Below are 18456 nucleotides of genomic sequence, written 5' to 3'. Positions count from 1 at the left end.
ACCCATGATCATCTCTGTTGCCATTCACTGAACCTTTTCCAGGTTCTCCTACAACCTTTTTGAGATGGGGTGACCAGAACTGTACATAATATTCATGGTGTGGGTGTACAATGGATTTTATACAGTGGCATTATGATATTTGCTATCCCTTTCCTAATGGTTCCTAACATTGTTAGCCTTTTTGACCACTGCTGCACATTAAGCTGAGGTTTTCAGAGAACTATCTACAATGACTCCAACCGCGTTCTTCAGTGGTGACAGCTACTTTAGAACCCATGAGGAAAAAATCATCCCAACTACAGTGTGCACTACTTTGCACTTAACACTGAATTTGAATAAAGTGCCTAGGGAGGTTGGGGAATCTCTGTCATTGGAAGCTTTTAAGAACAGGTTAGACAGTCACCTGTCAGGGATAGTCTCTAGACAATACTTAGTCCTGCCTTGAGTGCAGGGGACTGGAATAGATGATCTATTGAGGTCCCTTCCAGTCCTACACTTCTATTATTCATTTGCCCTTTGTTGCCTAGTCGTACAGTTTTGTGAGATCCCCCTATAACTCTTGGCAGTCAGCTCTGGACTTAACTATCTTGAGTATTTTGTATCTGCAAACTTTGCTGCTTACGCTGTTTTCCAGATGAACATGTTGAATAGCATTTGTCCCACTACAGATCCTTGAGGGACCCCGCTAATTACCTCATTCCATTGTGAAAAGTATTTATCCCTATCCTTTGTTTCCTATCTTTTAACCAATTACTGATCCAAGAGGACCCTCTCTCTTATCCCATGACTACTTAGTTTCCTTAAGAGCCTTTGGTGTGAGACCTTATCAAAGGCTTTCTGAAAATCCAAGTAAACTATATTGACTGGATCACCCTTATCCACATGATTGTTGACACCCTCAAAGAATTTTAATAAATGATTGAGGTATGATTTCCCTTTACAAAAGCTGTGTTGACTCTTCCCCAACAAATCATATTCATCTGTGTCTGATAATTCTGTTCTTGTCCTCATCTTCAAGAAGCTTCATAATACTATGCCTCCCAGTTAGCCACTCTTGTGGTTTTACTACATCACCCCTAGACCTTCCTCTCAGCTCATGATGCCCACCTCAATCTTCCTATTAGTCCACTTCTTTCACAAGTTCCTTTACATTTCTGCCATGCTGCCCTTTATAAATGGAATATCGTCCTCAAACTAGTAAGTAAAGCCACTACCTTGACTTGGACTTGAAATCCCTTCTCAGGACCCACTTGTACTGTGATGCTTACAGTCAATGGTCAAGTAGGTAGGTAGTAGGGATTACTGAGATCCATAACATTTCTTGTGTGTTTACATCTTAAGACTAAAAAAAAGAGGAAAAAATGTAAATACCTGAAACGAACGGATTGCATTCATTGCTAGTCTTTGTGACCACATGTTCCTATCACAGTTACCCTTATCCCACTTCTTTCAATCCCTCTATTTAATCCCTACACCACTTGTTGATCTTGTGTTAAATCTGATTGTAAACTCTTCAGAGGAGGCATCATATCTTACTATGTTAGTATATCACCTATCACAACAGAACCCTAAACATAATGCTATTACTATTGCCACCACCAATTCATACCCAAATCTCAAAGTTTCAGTTATTTCAAATAGAATCAAGTTACTTACCAAGCATAGTTGGATAAATATCTACAAGAGATACCACATTTGATAGGTTATGATGAGCTTTAATGCTTGGCCCCATAACTAGAAGAGGAACATGGGAACTTGCTTCATACATGCTCATTTTATAAAACTGCTGATGTTCCATAGCAAGTTCTCCATGATCTGCTGTGAATATAACAATGGTTCTTTTAAGAAGTCCTGTATCACTTAGAGCTGAAATGATCTGACCTGCAACAAAAGAGAGATTTGAAAAAAGTATGTTCAGATACTATGTTAAGCTTCTGCACCTGCAGAGCAGCATGCAAATCCTGAGGGGAGCGGGCCCTTACTAGCAACTGGGGTGCTGTTCAAAGGCCTTGGAGCTCCTTTCCTTCCCACTGAAAGCAAAGCCGGAGACTCCACCCCTCACTGCAATATCCATTATAGTCTGAGATTGCTGGGGACTGTGAATCCCAGCCTCGGAGATGGGGCTGAACCACCACCAAGGACATCTTGAAGGGATGAGAGGCACTCCCTCCTCACAAAAGGAGGCCACGCACAGTTCTGGATGGGATCCCATTGCAGCTAACAATACCAAGGGCAACTGGGACAGCAGAGGCCCCCACCAAAAGCACTGGATATTGTGGGTCCTGATTGAGCGCTCACTCTATCCCAGTCACTGGGCTTTTCATTCTCTCTTGTGCATGTACCTCCACAGGAGCTACTGCAGCCTCAGATTTGTGCAATGGAGAGAGAAAGAGGGGCAGGATCAATGGAAGCACGGTAGAAGGGATGGCCATGGTTCAGCAAGTTACCTACATATGCATAACTTTAAGCATGAGTAATCCCACTGACTTTAATGAGACTACTCACATGCTTAAAATTATGTACCTTACAGAAAAGGGGCTCTAGTTGAAAGCTACCCTGCGCCATGTATTGCAGCAGCATGATCGCTTCAGGATCAGAGGTCCTGGGAGGCCTGATTACTTCTCCATGAGAGGCCTGTGTGACCCACAGGACTGGTCCTTTGCATTTATATATGACCTAATCATTCTAACATCACAAAAATCATTTAAGTAACTCTTCTATTTATTGAGAATTCTTGTTCTTTAGATAACACTTTTTAAAGTGAAGAAACAAAACACAGTAAATTAAGGCGGATTTGCATATATATATATCTTAAAACAAACCATGGAAAACTTGCATGCTTATTTAGATTTAACTTATTTTTTCTTGTAATTTTCAATATGTTGCTATTATATCCAGGGACAAACATGGGAGCCTTGCATAGGTCATTTTGTTGTCTACTTCATAGTCACAACTGCTGCCTGTTAGCCCAAGCAGTTAGCTAATATTTGGGGCCTTGCTAGGTTGTTTCCATTTGGAGAAGAAATAATGAGAGGAGTCAGGTGTCTGTTTGTGTAGAATCTTTGTAAATAAATAGGATTGCACCAAAGTTCTGTTTCCTTGAACACAGTAGAAAACAATCAGGAGGCAATCTCCTAGTGCAGAAATCTAAGTTTGCCTTTTCAGTGAGTATTCTTCCCAAAAGATCTCTTATGACTTCTTCCTAAGGTCGCACTCACTCTGCTTCTTTGTAGTCTGCTTGCCTTCTCCCTTCTTTTCTGGTTCCTTCACACACAAGGACACTTAATCAATACCCCCAGCCCCTACATTTGCAATTGCTTGCCAGGAAACCACTTGTGTCACATGGCTCAGTTTCTACTTTGGCATTGCCATGATGTCTGTGTCTTGGGCAGTTGCTTCTATTGTTTCAGCCATCATTAAACAAAGGGCTATTTAATTGCTCCACTGTTTAGCCTGAATTAAGGGTGCTTAGCATATCCATTGACTTTTACCAGGTCTTAACGCTATTAACATCTTTCAACATACACAAAAAGAAAAGGAGTACTTGTGGCACCTTAGAGACTAACCAATTTATTTGAGCATAAGCTTTCGTGAGCTACAGCTCACTTCATCGGATGCATACTGTGGAAAGTTTAGAAGATCTTATTATATACACACAAAGCATGAAAAAATACCTCCTCCCACCCCACTCTCCTGCTGGTAATAGCTTATCTAAAGTGATCACTCTCCTTACAATGACAGGTTTCAGAGTAACAGCCGTGTTAGTCTGCATTCGCAAAAAGAAAAGGAGTACTTGTGGCACCTTAGAGACTAACCAATTTATTAGAGCATAAGCTTTCGTGAGCTACAGCTCACTTCCTCAGATGCATATCGTGGAAACTGCAGCAGGCTTTATATATACACAGAGAATATGAAACAATACCTACTCCCACCCCACTGTCCTGCTGGTAATAGCTTATCTAAAGTGATCATCAGGTGGGCCATTTCCAGCACAAATCCAGGTTTTCTCACCCTCCACCCCCCCACACAAATTCACTCTCCTGCTGGTGATAGCCCATCCAAAGTGACAACTCTTTACACAATGTGCATGACAATCAAGTTGGGCTATTTCCTGCACAAATCCAGGTTTTCTCACATCCCCCCCACCCCCATACACACACAAACTCACTCTCCTGCTGGTAATAGCTCATCCAAACTGACCACTCTTCAAGTTTAAATCCAAGTTAAACCAGAACATCTGGGGGGGGGGTAGGAAAAAACAAGAGGAAACAGGCTACCTTGCATAATGACTTAGCCACTCCCAGTCTCTATTTAAGCCTAAATTAATAGTATCCAATTTGCAAATGAATTCCAATTCAGCAGTTTCTCGCTGGAGTCTGGATTTGAAGTTTTTTTGTTTTAAGATAGTGACCTTCATGTCTGTGATTGCGTGACCAGAGAGATTGAAGTGTTCTCCGACTGGTTTATGAATGTTATAATTCTTGACATCTGATTTGTGTCCATTTATTCTTTTACGTAGAGACTGTCCAGTTTGACCAATGTACATGGCAGAGGGGCATTGCTGGCACATGATGGCATATATCACATCGGTGGATGTGCAGGTGAACGAGCCTCTGATAGTGTGGCTGATGTTATTAGGCCCTGTGATGGTGTCCCCTGAATAGATATGTGGGCACAATTGGCAACGGGCTTTGTTGCAAGGATAAGTTCCTGGGTTAGTGGTTCTGTTGTGTGGTATGTGGTTGTTGGTGAGTATTTGCTTCAGGTTGCGGGGCTGTCTGTAGTCAAGGACTGGCCTGTCTCCCAAGATTTGTGAGAGTGTTGGGTCATCCTTTAGGATAGGTTGTAGATCCTTAATAACGCATTGGAGGGGTTTTAGTTGGGGGCTGAAGGTGATGGCTAGCGGCGTTCTGTTATTTTCTTTGTTAGGCCTGTCCTGTAGTAGGTCACTTCTGGGAACTCTTCTGGCTCTATCAATCTGTTTCTTTACTTCTGCAGGTGGGTATTGTAGTTGTAAGAAAGCTTGACAGAGATCTTGTAGGTGTTTGTCTCTGTCTGAGGGGTTGGAGCAAATGCGGTTGTATCGCAGAGCTTGGCTGTAGATGATGGATCGTGTGGTGTGGTCAGGGTGAAAGCTGGAGGCATGCAGGTAGGAATAGCGGTCAGTAGGTTTCCGGTATAGGGTGGTGTTTATGTGACCATCGTTTATTAGCACTGTAGTGTCCAGGAATTGGATCTCTTGTGTGGACTGGACCAAGCTGAGGTTGATGGTAGGATGGAAATTGTTGAAATCATGGTGGAATTCCTCAAGGAATTCTTTTCCATAGGTCCAGATGATGAAGATGTCATCAATATAGCGCAAGTAGAGTAGGGGCGTTAGGGGATGAGAGCTGAGGAAGCGTTGTTCTAAATCAGCCATAAAAATGTTGGCATACTGTGGGGCCATGCGGGTACCCATAGCAGTGCCACTGATCTGAAGGTATACATTGTCTCCAAAAGGAAAATAGTTATGGGTAAGGACAAAGTCACAAAGTTCAGCGACCAGGTTAGCCGTGACATTATCGGGGATAGTGTTCTTGAAGGCTTGAAGTCCATCTTAGTGTGGAATGTTGGTGTAGAGGGCTTCTACATCCATAGTGGCCAGGATGGTGTTATCAGGAAGATCACCCATGGATTGTAGTTTCCTCAGGAAGTCAGTGGTGTCTCGAAGGTAGCTGGGAGTGCTGGTAGCGTAGGGCCTGAGGAGGGAGTCTACATAGCCAGACAATCCTGCTGTCAGGGTGCCAATGCCTGAGATGATGGGGCGTCCAGGATTTCCAGGTTTATGGATCTTGGGTAGTAGATAGAATATCCCAGGTCGGGGTTCCAGGGGTGTGCTTGTGCGGATTTGATCTTGTGCTTTTTCAGGAAGTTTCTTGAGCAAATGCTGTAGTTGCTTTTGGTAACTCTCAGTGGGATCAGAGGGTAATGGTTTGTAGAAAGTGGTGTTGGAGAGCTGCCGAGCAGCCTCTTGTTCATATTCCGACCTATTCATGATGACAACAGCACCTCCTTTATCAGCCTTTTTGATTATGATGTCAGAGTTGTTTCTGAGGCTGTGGATGGCATTGTGTTCTGCACGGCTGAGGTTATGGGGCAAGTGATGCTGCTTTTCCACAACTTCAGCCCGTGCACGTCGGCGGAAGCACTCTATGTAGAAGTCCAGTCTGCTGTTTCGACCTTCAGGAGGAGTCCACCTAGAATCCGTCTTTTTGTAGTGTTGGTAGGGAGGTCTCTGTGGATTAGTATGTTGTTCTGACGTATGTTGGAAATATTCCTTGAGTCGGAGACGTCGAAAATAGGATTCCAGGTCACCACAGAACTGTATCATGTTCGTGGGGGTGGAGGGGCAGAAGGAGAGGCCCAGAGATAGGACAGCTGCTTCTGCTGGGCTGAGAGTATAGTTGGATAGGTTAACAATATTGCTGGGTGGGTTGAGGGAATCATTGCTGTAGCCCCTTGTGGCATGTACTAGTTTAGAAAGTTTAGAAAGTTTAGTCTCTTTCGTAGAGAAGCAAAGTGTGTGTTGTAAATGGCTTGTCTAGTTTTAGTAAAGTCCAGTCACGAGGAAGTTTGTGTGGAAGGTTGGTTTTTTATGACAGTATCCATTTTTGAGAGCTCATTATTAATCTTTCCCTGTTTGCTGTAGAGGATGTTGATCAGGTGATTCCGCAGTTTCTTAGAGAGCGTGTGGCACAAGCTGTCAGCATAGTTTTTTTTACCATTTACTATTACCAGCAGGAGAGTGAGTTTGTGTGTGTGTGGGGGGGGGGGGTGAGAAAATCTGGATTTGTGTTGGAAATGGCCCACCTTGATTATCATACACATTGTAAGGAGAGTGGTCACTTTAGATAAGCTATTACCAGCAGGAGAGTGAGTTTGTGTGTGTGTGGGGGGGAGGGGGTGAGAAAACCTGGATTTGTGCTGGACATGGCCCAACTTGATTATCATACACATTGTAAGGAGAGTGATCACTTTAGATAAGCTATTACCAGCAGGAGAGTGGGGTGGGAGGAGGTATTTTTTCATGCTTTGTGTGTATATAATAAGATCTTCTAAACTTTCCACAATATGCATCCGATGAAGTGAGCTGTAGCTCACGAAAGCTTATGCTCAAATAAATTGGTTAGTCTCTAAGGTGCCACAAGTACTCCTTTTCTTTTTGCGAATACAGACTAACACGGCTGTTACTCTGAAACCTTTCAACATACAATTACCATCCTGGTCTGAATTCACACTGGTAAGTGAGAACACTCAGTTTAAAATGGTCCATTAGTAGGCTTGGCAGAACTCTTATTTAAAAAAAAACCCAAACTTCAACAGGTAATGTCGATGTTTGTTTAGGCATTTTTTTCTAATTTTATGGATTTTATGGATAATTTCACAGTTGCAAGAAAAACAGTGGGGAAAGGGCCCCCGTAGGCAATTATTTAATGATATCAAAAAGTTAAAAGTTTAAAACCTATAAAACAGAAAATACCATATCACATGTCAAAATATACAAAGATATATCCTTAAATCAACCTTCAATAAGTTCTCAAGCATGATTTTTCTTACTTTGCTTACCTGTAAATTTTGATCACCATCAATTGAAATATTTTTTCATCAGTTTGTATGTGTACAGTGAAATCAACATTTACCACCCAAAACTCTAATCCTTCCAAATCTGACAGCAATATTCTAAGCCATCCAGTTCTTTTGCACATGCATCATTTATGCAATATGTAGGAAGCTATTTTGCTATTTTGCCTTGAGTAACTCTTTACAAAAGGCTAGTCTGATCAGAGTTATCTACTAACAGCTTCAAATCTCTTTTCTGTATTATTATTCTGGAAGATTACCTACCAAGCATGGCATCTGTCTCAGCACACATGGCATAATAAAATGCTCTGATATCTCTGATTTCTTTCCTTGTAAACTGCCCAGTGCAATTCTTGGTGTAAGAAGAATAATAATCTACTGGGTGCATGTCTGAAAGAGGAGGCCATTTTGGAATTTTAACGGCTTCATATGTCACCTAAAAACAAGAGTAAATTAAGTTATTTTGGCAAGTGAGTTTAATGCTTTACAATGGGTTTAAATCAGAAATTCTCAAACCGTGGTCCATGCAGCACCTGCTTACTATCTGTTACTTTTACAGATATCCAATCACCACCTTGCAAAGAAGAGCCTGGACACCAGTAAAAATCAGCTGGAAAACTACAGGAGGACCCAGCAGCATGTGACCTGCCAGCTGATATCTCAAAAGACAGATAAAGGACCCAGTCTTTTAGAACTATATTCAGTAACTAATCTCAGAAGTGTGGGCATAGCACCACATAAAAGAAAAATGTTGTACCATGTGCCTCCAAAGGACTAGGTGTCATCTGGGAAAATAGATCAACATGGCAATTTACTCTTTCTGGGAAAATCTCCAGAAGAGCTGGCGTGAAATTTGTATCTTGGAAAAAGAATTCACATGGGTAGTCTAATTTTCAAATATATACTGGATATATAAATTCTGGCATTTGGATGCTCAGATTGGCAGTTAGGCCAGTTTGATGCCTTGTGCCAATTTAAATGCCATCGTCTATAATGGAGATGTTCTATTTAGGCACACATATTTGCAAACTGGACCCTGAATATAAAAATAAGCATTGCCTTTTGACTCAGATTTTAAAATGTTTGTTTTTACTGATCAAGAATTATTTCTAAATATTTAGAACTGTGAATTACAAACTAGGCAATGTGAAACCTCTATGACTTGAAAAACAAAGTAAAGTAGTTTATTAACTCTTCCATGATCTTACTAATTAATAATCACAGCTGAAGGCAGGGTTGACAAGTCCTAGGTCACAATGTAGTAGCAGGTCCTGGGAGGCTTAGATGCAGTATAGGAAGGCAATGGAGACTGGGCTAAGAACACTTGGCACCTCAAAATGAGTTAACAAAACTGATATGTCAGGGCTTGTACAGTGAATATTTATAGCAGCATGTAAATATCATCCTAAGAAACAAAATCAACAGAATTTATTTTTTATTCTTGATGAAAATAGCACAAGAGAGAAAACTCCACAGGCTCTAATGACTTTAGATTCTAAATATGTATGTATGTGTCCTAGTGGTAGTGGCATCTTGACAGAATTTGTGGGACTGATAGAGGACAAGCAAGGTACATCTGGAGCCTCCACTGCTCATTTATTTAATGCTGATGGGGAGCTGAGGCATCAGAGGTAGAAGATTTCAGCAGTGGAGAGAGCTCCCCAGACTCCAGCTAGTGCTAAAGACTCTGCACAGCTGCCACTGGTCACTGGGATGTCATTTCCATGACCTTTTCTTGATTAAATACACTATTATCAGGCTAATTAAGAAGAGAACAAAACCAGCCTCCAACTCCACCTATCAGCTGACAGTATTGTGTTTCAAGCCAGGGCATGTTGCAGAGATAGCAATTCTCTGCTGAATGAATCCTCGTCCATAGACAAGAGAAGTACATCCACACTCAACCTGTTAGACCTCTCTGCAGCAGTTGGTACCTTTAACCACCAAATACTATTGTCCCACCTTTAAGAGGCTATTGGGTGGTACAGAAACACTTTGAAATGCCTTAACTTCTTCCTCTCAGACCAAACCCTAGAGAAATTATGGCCATTCATGCCAACATCTCCAAAGCCCTCATCTCCCACAGAAGTCAGTATTCTCTCCCACATTATCCAACACATTTATATGAAGTCATTAAAAGAGCTGGTGAGACAACAAGGTCTGAAATGCCAGCAGCATACATTGACAACACCTGGCTCTTTATCTCCTTGACATTAAATGTAAACAGCAACCGCTCCAAGTTTTCTCAGTGTCTAAATGAAATGAGAAACTGGTTCCAGCTGAATTCAGGCAAGAGTGGAATTCCAGTAGGGAGAGAGAAGTTCCTCAAACAAGGTGGTTCTTCTAGAACATTCCCCATTACTCAAGGACCTCTGCCCTCACATTAAGTCAACATCTGTGACTGGCCAGAAGATTAAACTCCTTCCTAAAGAACTTAGACCTGACAATAGTGATCCATTGAATTCATGATCTCTATGCTTGACTGTTGCAACTCATATCTAGGAACAAAGCCATGTGCCCTGGAAAAGCATCACTCCCTACAAAATGCAGCAGACCATCTGCTTAGCAACACAGGGTACCAGAAACATCATGCTGATGCTTCACGCTGCAGTAGCTCCCCCTTGAAGATAGAATTTAATTCAAGGTCTCTGTCCTTATATTCAACGATCTCCATGAGATTGCTCCTAGCTACTTGAGAGACCATGTCTTTCCTCATAACCATGACAACCATGTTCAGCTGGAACCATGAAACAGTCAACAAATGGAGGGTGGCTCGTAAAACCAGGAAAAAAAAATCTTCACAGGAGCTGGCCCTATCTTATGTAACTCCCTCCTGTAACAGATCAGAATGACCACAGGCCTTCCTGCATTCAAAACTAAATGTAAAAACACATCTCGTTGACTTTGCTTTCCCTTAACATGGTGCTCTCACATACAACTCAAAATAAAATAATACATTTTTGAAAAATTTAAAAAACCTCATCGTAATCTAACTACTTTTTCCTAGATAAAGAATGAAGAAAGAGTATGATTGTTATTTCTATTTTTAAATGCTTGAAAGGGTATCAGATATTATGGTAAGAGGTGGCCCATCAAATTACATAGGTAAACTGACTTTACAGCACCCCAGTAGTAAAGACTGGGCAGATAAATGTAAAGTCTCTTCAAAGCCTACTGCTGAGTTACTGGATTGTGTGAAATCTTGTTGTCATTTAGGCAGCGGGAGCCATGGTAACTAATCAAGAGAGTTTTGTGACAATAGTAAGACTGCATTTGTGGACTATACAAGAGGCAGATAAACAGAAATTGTTCACACCATTCTCTCTGGGAGAAGGAATCTGCTGATTTCCTACACATGGAAGCAGAGAGATTTTTCTTAGCATTAGAATGAAAAACTGAAAGAGCTAGATTAGTAATCAAAGCATCAGGTAACAGAAAAGACAAAAATTTGCATTGTGCAAGGCATTGATTTAGCACCTTAGCCATTCTGGGTTAAAATCAACCTGTCAGCACAGAATTCAGACACAATTTGATTTTATATAGCATCTCTTGTGCTCAAGTTGCTACCAAATGCTTTATAAAACAATGAGCTAGAGACTAGGAGTGCAAAGTTTGTACAGACAAACACCATTAAGTGTCCAGTTTAATATACACTCCTTTTGGAATCAGAAATGGTTTTACCGAGTCAGGGAATATTGGCCAAGAGAGACTGGAGTTGTCACCTTCTTTTTTCACTTCTACATGGGCAACCTTAAGAAGTGTGCTTAACATCTCATCCACAGATGCCCTTACAGTGCACTATAATATCAGAACTGGGCCTGAGCCCAAGTCTGATGTGAATTATATAAGGTGCGAAATAAGGTAATGTACATACTAAATGCAGTTACAAATTCATTTTGATTTAAGTTTCTATACATTTTCACATACCTTTTCAAGCCAATAGGGAGATGTTAGAAATGTAGAAGACCCAAAATTTTCCCCTGTAGAGGGTGATGGGTATGGATGTGGTAAATTTAACCCCAAGTAAAGAACAAATGGTTGATTAAAGCTAGTGGCTTCTTTCCTTATCCAACTTGCTGCTTTATCAGTATTCTGCCAATCTTCTTCCATCACTCTCATAAATGTCTTGTTGCCAGTAAGATTCACCATGGGTCTGCCTTCTTGTCTGAGCAGGAAATCAACATCCCTTGTCCAAGCTTCTACACGGTTACTGAAAATACAAGACTGCATTGGGTGGAAAGCATTTCCTTCTCTTTTCATGCACTAAACATCTAGTAACATCACCTCAGTTTTAAAATATCTAAACATCTTTCTAAATTTGCAACTTCATTTTATTTACATATTTCTATATATAATATTAGTGTTATTAGATTGAAATAACCAAGAGCTAAACTATATATTCATTGCTTTAGTTAATATTTTTCCAATTCTGAATCTTTTTTTTCTTATTCCTGGTCATTTCATGCCATAGGGCTCTTTCTCCTGCCTCTGATCCATCTCCCAGTTCTACTTTGGCAAATGAACATTTAGACACAGCACTTCCAAACCCTGTTACCATATCTTCACTTAACGGATTCTCTTCACTTTTTGCTATGGCTTCATCGCTCATTCTACCTGCTGCATCTAACTTGAAATTTTATTATGTAAACTTATTTTCCACTGGACTGTTTCAACCACCTAGATCATCACATCTTTTGAAACCATACCGTTTTATTTTGGATTCTACTATACCACTTTTTGTAACACTGCCACTTTGGACCAAATCCTCTGCTGACTTTCCCTGTGCAACCCCGCTGACTCCAGATGATAACATTATCAGAGAAAGGTGGAGGCGGCAATGGAGCCCCAAGAGGCATAAATGAAACAAGTTTCATGATCAAATATGTTTTGAGCCAGATTTTCAGACAATTACAATTACTGAATCTCTAAAATCCTGAGAAATCTGAGCTACAGATGTATCACTCTGGCAGAGAAAGGAAATGACACCAGAAGTATCATAAACAAAGATTGGAGAATGCCACTCCATCTTAGAAACTTACATGTCATTCAAGGAATGATAAAAGAAAGTATGTAGCAGCAGATTCCTCAGGACTTTAGCCATATAGTTTTGTTAAAGTATAGTGCCAATTATATTTTAAAGAACATTCATGTACTTTTTCTTCCTCATTTGGAATTTTACAAATAGGTTCTTAACTTTTAGCAAAACCTTTGTATCTCACTTTTATCAATAAAACAGTTTTAGGTCTTTTTAAATCTTGTGTAGTTATCTGCACTTCCAAGATAAACAAATGTTTGTTATGCTTAACTGAATTAATCACAACCATTTTAACAAGATTAATCATCACAATTTATCTCAGTAGGAGATATAATATTTATTGAACCTAATTTTCAAAATATCAGTGTGATGGGGAGTACTACCCCTTTACAGGACAGTCTTCCATTTATGACCAAAACAGGCAGGAGGGCAATGAAAAAGCATGCTGTCCTACCTCGGGACTGTATATAAATAAAAGAAAGCTGAGCAAGACAGAAAGGGATGAGAAGCCAAGCTGGCTGCTATAGGTTACAGGACCTGGAACACTAGCTGAATCTGGGCCTTAGAGACTTGTTTTCTGACTAAGTTTGGTTGCTCTGACTCAAGGCTCTGAGGTAAGTGCTCTATGAACTTGGTTAAGCTGCTCCTTCCCTTACTTGATGCCTACAGGAGAGCCTGCCTGTTCCCTAGAAGAAGAAAAGAATTAGGATTTCTGCTGGCAGGGGTTGGTTTGGAGGACTTAAGCGGTCAGTTTGATTTTTGCCACCCCTTTCTTGCATACTGTATAGTTAGGCATCCATTGCCTGTACAAAGAGGTGTGTGCAATTATGGTTTAGATTTTTTTGTGCACATTGCTTACTATATTTAATGTAATATAGAACTTAAAATATAACACTGATTATATATATATATATATATATATATATATATATATATATATATATATATATATATATATATATATATAAAATGTAGGCCAGTCTGACCATCCAGATAAAGTTAGTTTGGGGCTTGAGAGAAAAGGAATGGAACAGGTCACTCTCCAGTACTAGAGCAGTGGGGAGAAGTATTGACAGGTCCCAAAGGAAGACAAATCTTTAGGCAGAAAGAGAGAGAAAGAGAAAGAGAAAAAAGGAGAGAAAGGATTGCTACAACAAACAGGATGATGGAGAAATAAATGGGGCAATCTCTATGCCCCATAAAATGCACCATTAACTATATTTTTATCCACAGATTGAAAGGAAGAAATACTAATGAAGTGTTAAACCAATTGAAGGCAGAAATATGTATTTTCTGCTATAATACATCATACAATTTTAATTAAACCACAGTAAGAAATCAGACGATTTGTTTAAAGGGGTCGTCTTCTCTGCAAAGAAGACATGAGAGATTCACAAACTGTAAACAAAGACTTAATAATCAGATGTCAGAGTTCAGGTGGAAAATGAGTTACTAACAAGAATTTAAAAGTTTTGAAATGAATCTTAAACAATTGTTTATAACACTCGCAATGAGAAAGAAGTAGGATTATACCTCCTTTGCTGACAGATGGTACTCCAAAGATAACAACTTAGAGAGCGGAAACAAACAATGAAGAGATAAAGGACAGAAATATAATGTTGCTTAATAATGAAGAGAAAATCTTAAGAGCTGGAATCACTACTATTGTATAAGTGAAAACATATAAAAGGCCACTCAAGTAATTTAGGTCCCAACTGAAATATTTTAAATAAAATTCTTACATGTCTATAGCACCCTTGTCACTCTGATCTCTGGGGTACAGATGTGGGGACCCGCATGAAAGACTCCCTAAGCTTATATTCTACCATCTTAGGTTAAAAACTTCCCCACAGCACAAATTCCTTTCCTTGTCCTGGGGCGGTATTGCTGCCACGACCAAGTGATTTACACAAAAATTCAGCAAAGGGTCACTTGGAGTCCCTATTCCCCCAAAATATTCCCCCAAGCCCCTTCCCCCCTTTCCTAGGGAGGCTTGAGAATAAAATACCAACTAGTTGGTTAGCAATGTGAGCACAGATCAAACCTTTTCTTTAGGACACTGAAAATCAACCAGGTTTTTAAAAGAAGAATTTTATTTATAAAGTAAAAGAATCACACCTTCCATCCTGATTTTGCAGGTAACTTTACAGGGTAAATAAAAAGATTTAGAACACAAAGGATTCCCCTCTGGCTCAGCTTCACAGTTACAAAACAGGAATGAAACTACCTCTTTAGTATAGGGAAAATTCACAAGCCAAAACAAAAGATAACCTAACGCATTTCCTTGCCTTACAATTTTTGTAATTTTAGATGGTTCATTTCAGGCATGTTTTCAGGAGATATTGTACCTGCTTGGTCTCTCTCTCCGCCCAGAGAGGGAGCAAACAAAGAGAGTCACAAACAAATCCTCCCCTCCGAACCCAGATTTGAAAGTATCTTCTTTCCTCATTGGTCCTTCTGGTCAGGTGCCAACTAGCTTACTGAGTTTCTTAACTCCTTACAGGTAAAGCGATTCAGTAGAGCTGCCCTGGAGGGATTTTATGCTACTCTTATCTCTATGTTTATGACAACCTTTCATTTAAAAGGGCCTCACGATTATAAATATAAAACATTACTAAAATGTAGTCACTACAGTACTTTGATGGAAGGGTAGCAGCTATCCGACAAGCAGCTGTGGCGATTGGGAAATTTTGGCCAATGCCTACATTATAACCTTCCTCATTATTTCCTTTTGATATAAGTACTGAATTTTTTCAAACAGCTGAAAAGCGTCATTATTTATGTTTGTAACAATGAAAAGTCTGTCCAAATGTGTTCAACTCCTCTGATGCTCAGGTTCTGCAAAATGAACTTAAATTGGTCGCTGTTTTCGTGTGTGTGTGTGTGAGAGAGAGATCTCTGTTGGTGTAAAGGTGGAGGAGGCAGTATATGTGCCTCCTACACCAGCTGCATATCTCTGGCATAAGCAGGAAGGAGATCTTATTGGGTGAAATGAGGGTCTGATAGGAGTCAGTCAGCAGAAGAAGGGGGTGTGCTATAGCTAAGCTCCCCTACACCTGATCTCCTTGTGGCATTACAGAGCTTACATCAGAGGTGGAAGTTACAGCAACAAAGTGCCTTCTTAACTGCTGGAGCCTGACAGTCAGGGACCTGGGAGCTGCAACTGGCTTCCAGCAGCTGTCAGTGTCCACAATATCAAAGAATTGACACTCTAGTCTATTGGATAAGATGAAGAACTGGGTCAGTCATTAAAAAGTCACTCTTTGGAAGCACAGCAGTTAGTCCCAATGTCCTGGACAAATTCAAAGTAAATTAGTTACATTCTGCTACAAATTTCCCATGTAGATGCAACTGGATACAGTTTTCTGCTGAGCACTGTTAAACACCTGACATATTCCAACCCATTTCAGTGCTTGTTGATGTGATCCCCATATAACACACCACAGAGCATTCAACTCTGTTCAGTGGCTCATAGAAAAAAAATAAGACACACCCCTACTTCAAAACAAGTGTACAATCTACTTTCAAATATGATGCAATAATGTGGGTCACAAAGCAGTGTGAAGGTGAGGATAGGGACCAAGTTTACATCAATGAGATAACATAGTCACTGAGCAAGGCTAGCACACAGCATGATAGGACAAACATTTTAAAATTTTGATTCGTATATTAGCCCAGGATGTGTGCTCCATCTGTATGTTCCACGCTGGATTCAAAGCACAGCCAATGAGTCATCAAGACAGGCATCATTGGCAAACTGGAAGAGGCAGGGTCACTGTGATCAGATACAGAATGTTCCTAAATGACCTCAAAAGCATGTGGTGAAGTTTCTAAAGCATTTCACAAGCTTTAGCAGAAAGGTGTTTGTGACATTTGGGGGAATCACCCAGACAAGTAAAGGGTTCTGTCACCACCTGCCTTGAAAATTTGGGTGCCTTAATGCTATGGCTCAGAGCTGACAGATCTCAGTAGACAAGAATAAGAATCAATGCCTCACCCAGACTTCCACCCACCCAGTTACTGATAGCAGAGTGACCCTAATAGCCTTTCTCCCCAAATCTATTCCCTGAGTTCTTAACAACAAGGCATTCAGACATTTCCCTTCTGGTTCATCATCCCTGAAGGAAGGAAATATGCCCCCCTGTTATCAGTCCACTTGGGCAGGGACATTCCACCCAGATTGCACAATATAGACCTGCTTAGGGTAAAAAGAAACAAAACGGTTATTTAATAGAAAAATCACAGCTTCAAAGATGAAATAGTAAGAAAAAGCAAACACATACAAGTTACACAGAAAATAAACATGAATACACAACCTCAGGCTTTATAATTCTATATTTGTTAAACTCCCTTTTCGAATACTCCCTACCTATTGCCTCTGAACAGTTTCCCAACATGCCCTCTGTCTTAGAGAAGATCCAGTGTTTCAGACAGCAGCTTGGTTACATGCTAGTCCTCAGTTTTTGGATATGCTTCACTTTAAACATGTTCTCTTTTAAAAGGGTTTGCAGTTTTTGTTTTCTCACACTCTGAGACTATGGCAATTCATGGTTACACAAAGCAGGGAAAACTCCCTCCTTCCTTAATTTTGCAAGACTAGGGTTTTCTTTTTAGCTTCAGTGTCTTTCCATTAACTTTAATGATCCAGGACCAGTCCTATTCAACATATTCATAAATGATCTGGAAAAATGGGTAAACGTGAGGTGGCAAAATTTGCTGACGATACAAATCTACTCAAGACAGTTAAGTCCCAGGCAGACTGCAAAGAGCTACAAAAGAATCTCTCAAAACTGGGTGACCGGGCAACAAAATGGCAAATGAAATTCAATGTTGATAAATGCAAAGTAATGCACACTGGAAAACATAATCCCACGTATACATATAAAATGATGGGGTCTAAATTAGCTGTTACCACTCAAGAAAGATCTTGGAGTCATTGTGGATATTTCTCTGAAAACATCCACTCAATGCATAGCGGCAGTCAAAAAAGCAAAATGTTGGGAATCATGAAGAAAGGGATAGATAATAAGACAGAAAATATCATATTGCCTCTATATAAATCCATGGTGTGCCCACATCTTGTATATGGCGTGTAAATGTGGTCACCCCAGCTCAAAAAAAGATATATTGGAATTGGAAAAGGTTCAGAAATGGGCAACAAAAATGATTAGTGGTATGGAACAGCTTCCGTATGAGGAGAGATTAATAAGACTGGGACTTTTCAGCTTGGAAAAGAGACAACTAAGGGGGGATATAACTGAAGTCTATAAAATCATGACTGTTGTGGATAAGGTAAATAAGGAAGTGTTATTTACTCCTTCTCATAACACAAGAACTAGAAGTCACCAAATGAAATTAATAGCCAGCAGGTTTAAAACAAACAAGAGGAAGTATTTTTTCACACAACACACAGTCAGTGTGTGGAACTCTTTGCCAGAGGATATAATGAAGGCCAAGACTATAATAGGCTTCAAAAAAGAACTAGATAACTTCATGGAGGATAGGATCCATCAGTGGCTATTAGCCAGGATGGGCAGGGATGGTGTCCCTAGCCTCTGTTTGCCAGAAGCTGGGAATGGCAACAGGGGATGGATCACTTAATGATTACCTGTTTTGTTCATTCCTTCTGGGGCACCTGGCATTGGCCACTGTCAGAAGACAGGATACTGGGCTATGGACCTTTGGTCTGACCCAGTATGGCTGCTCTTATGTTCAGCATGCTCTTTTTCTGGGTTGTACAATGCTAGGTCCTTGGAGTTAGTTTTGTGGACATAGCAAGCCTGAGAGTTGCCCCTCCCTGC

General features: G+C 40.3%; 1 protein-coding gene across 1 annotated transcript in view; it reads right to left on the bottom strand.

Moving 5' to 3' along the window:
* The window catches only part of ARSK (arylsulfatase family member K), a 54019-nt gene that overhangs the window by 10729 nt on the left and 24834 nt on the right, over positions 1 to 18456 (bottom strand). Inside the window, exons 4-6 of the mRNA XM_073344536.1 lie at positions 11548 to 11830; positions 7885 to 8056; positions 1657 to 1881 (exon numbers count right to left, since the gene is read on the bottom strand). Of these exons, the coding sequence (XP_073200637.1) occupies positions 1657 to 1881; positions 7885 to 8056; positions 11548 to 11830 (680 nt within the window). The remainder of the gene's footprint in view (positions 1 to 1656; positions 1882 to 7884; positions 8057 to 11547; positions 11831 to 18456) is intronic.

This window comes from Lepidochelys kempii, chromosome 5, assembly GCF_965140265.1.
Source record: "Lepidochelys kempii isolate rLepKem1 chromosome 5, rLepKem1.hap2, whole genome shotgun sequence".
In the NCBI taxonomy this organism is placed as follows: Eukaryota; Metazoa; Chordata; order Testudines; family Cheloniidae; genus Lepidochelys; species Lepidochelys kempii.
Note: the sequence above shows the minus strand (reverse complement) of the source record. Positions and strands in the feature narration are given on the sequence as shown.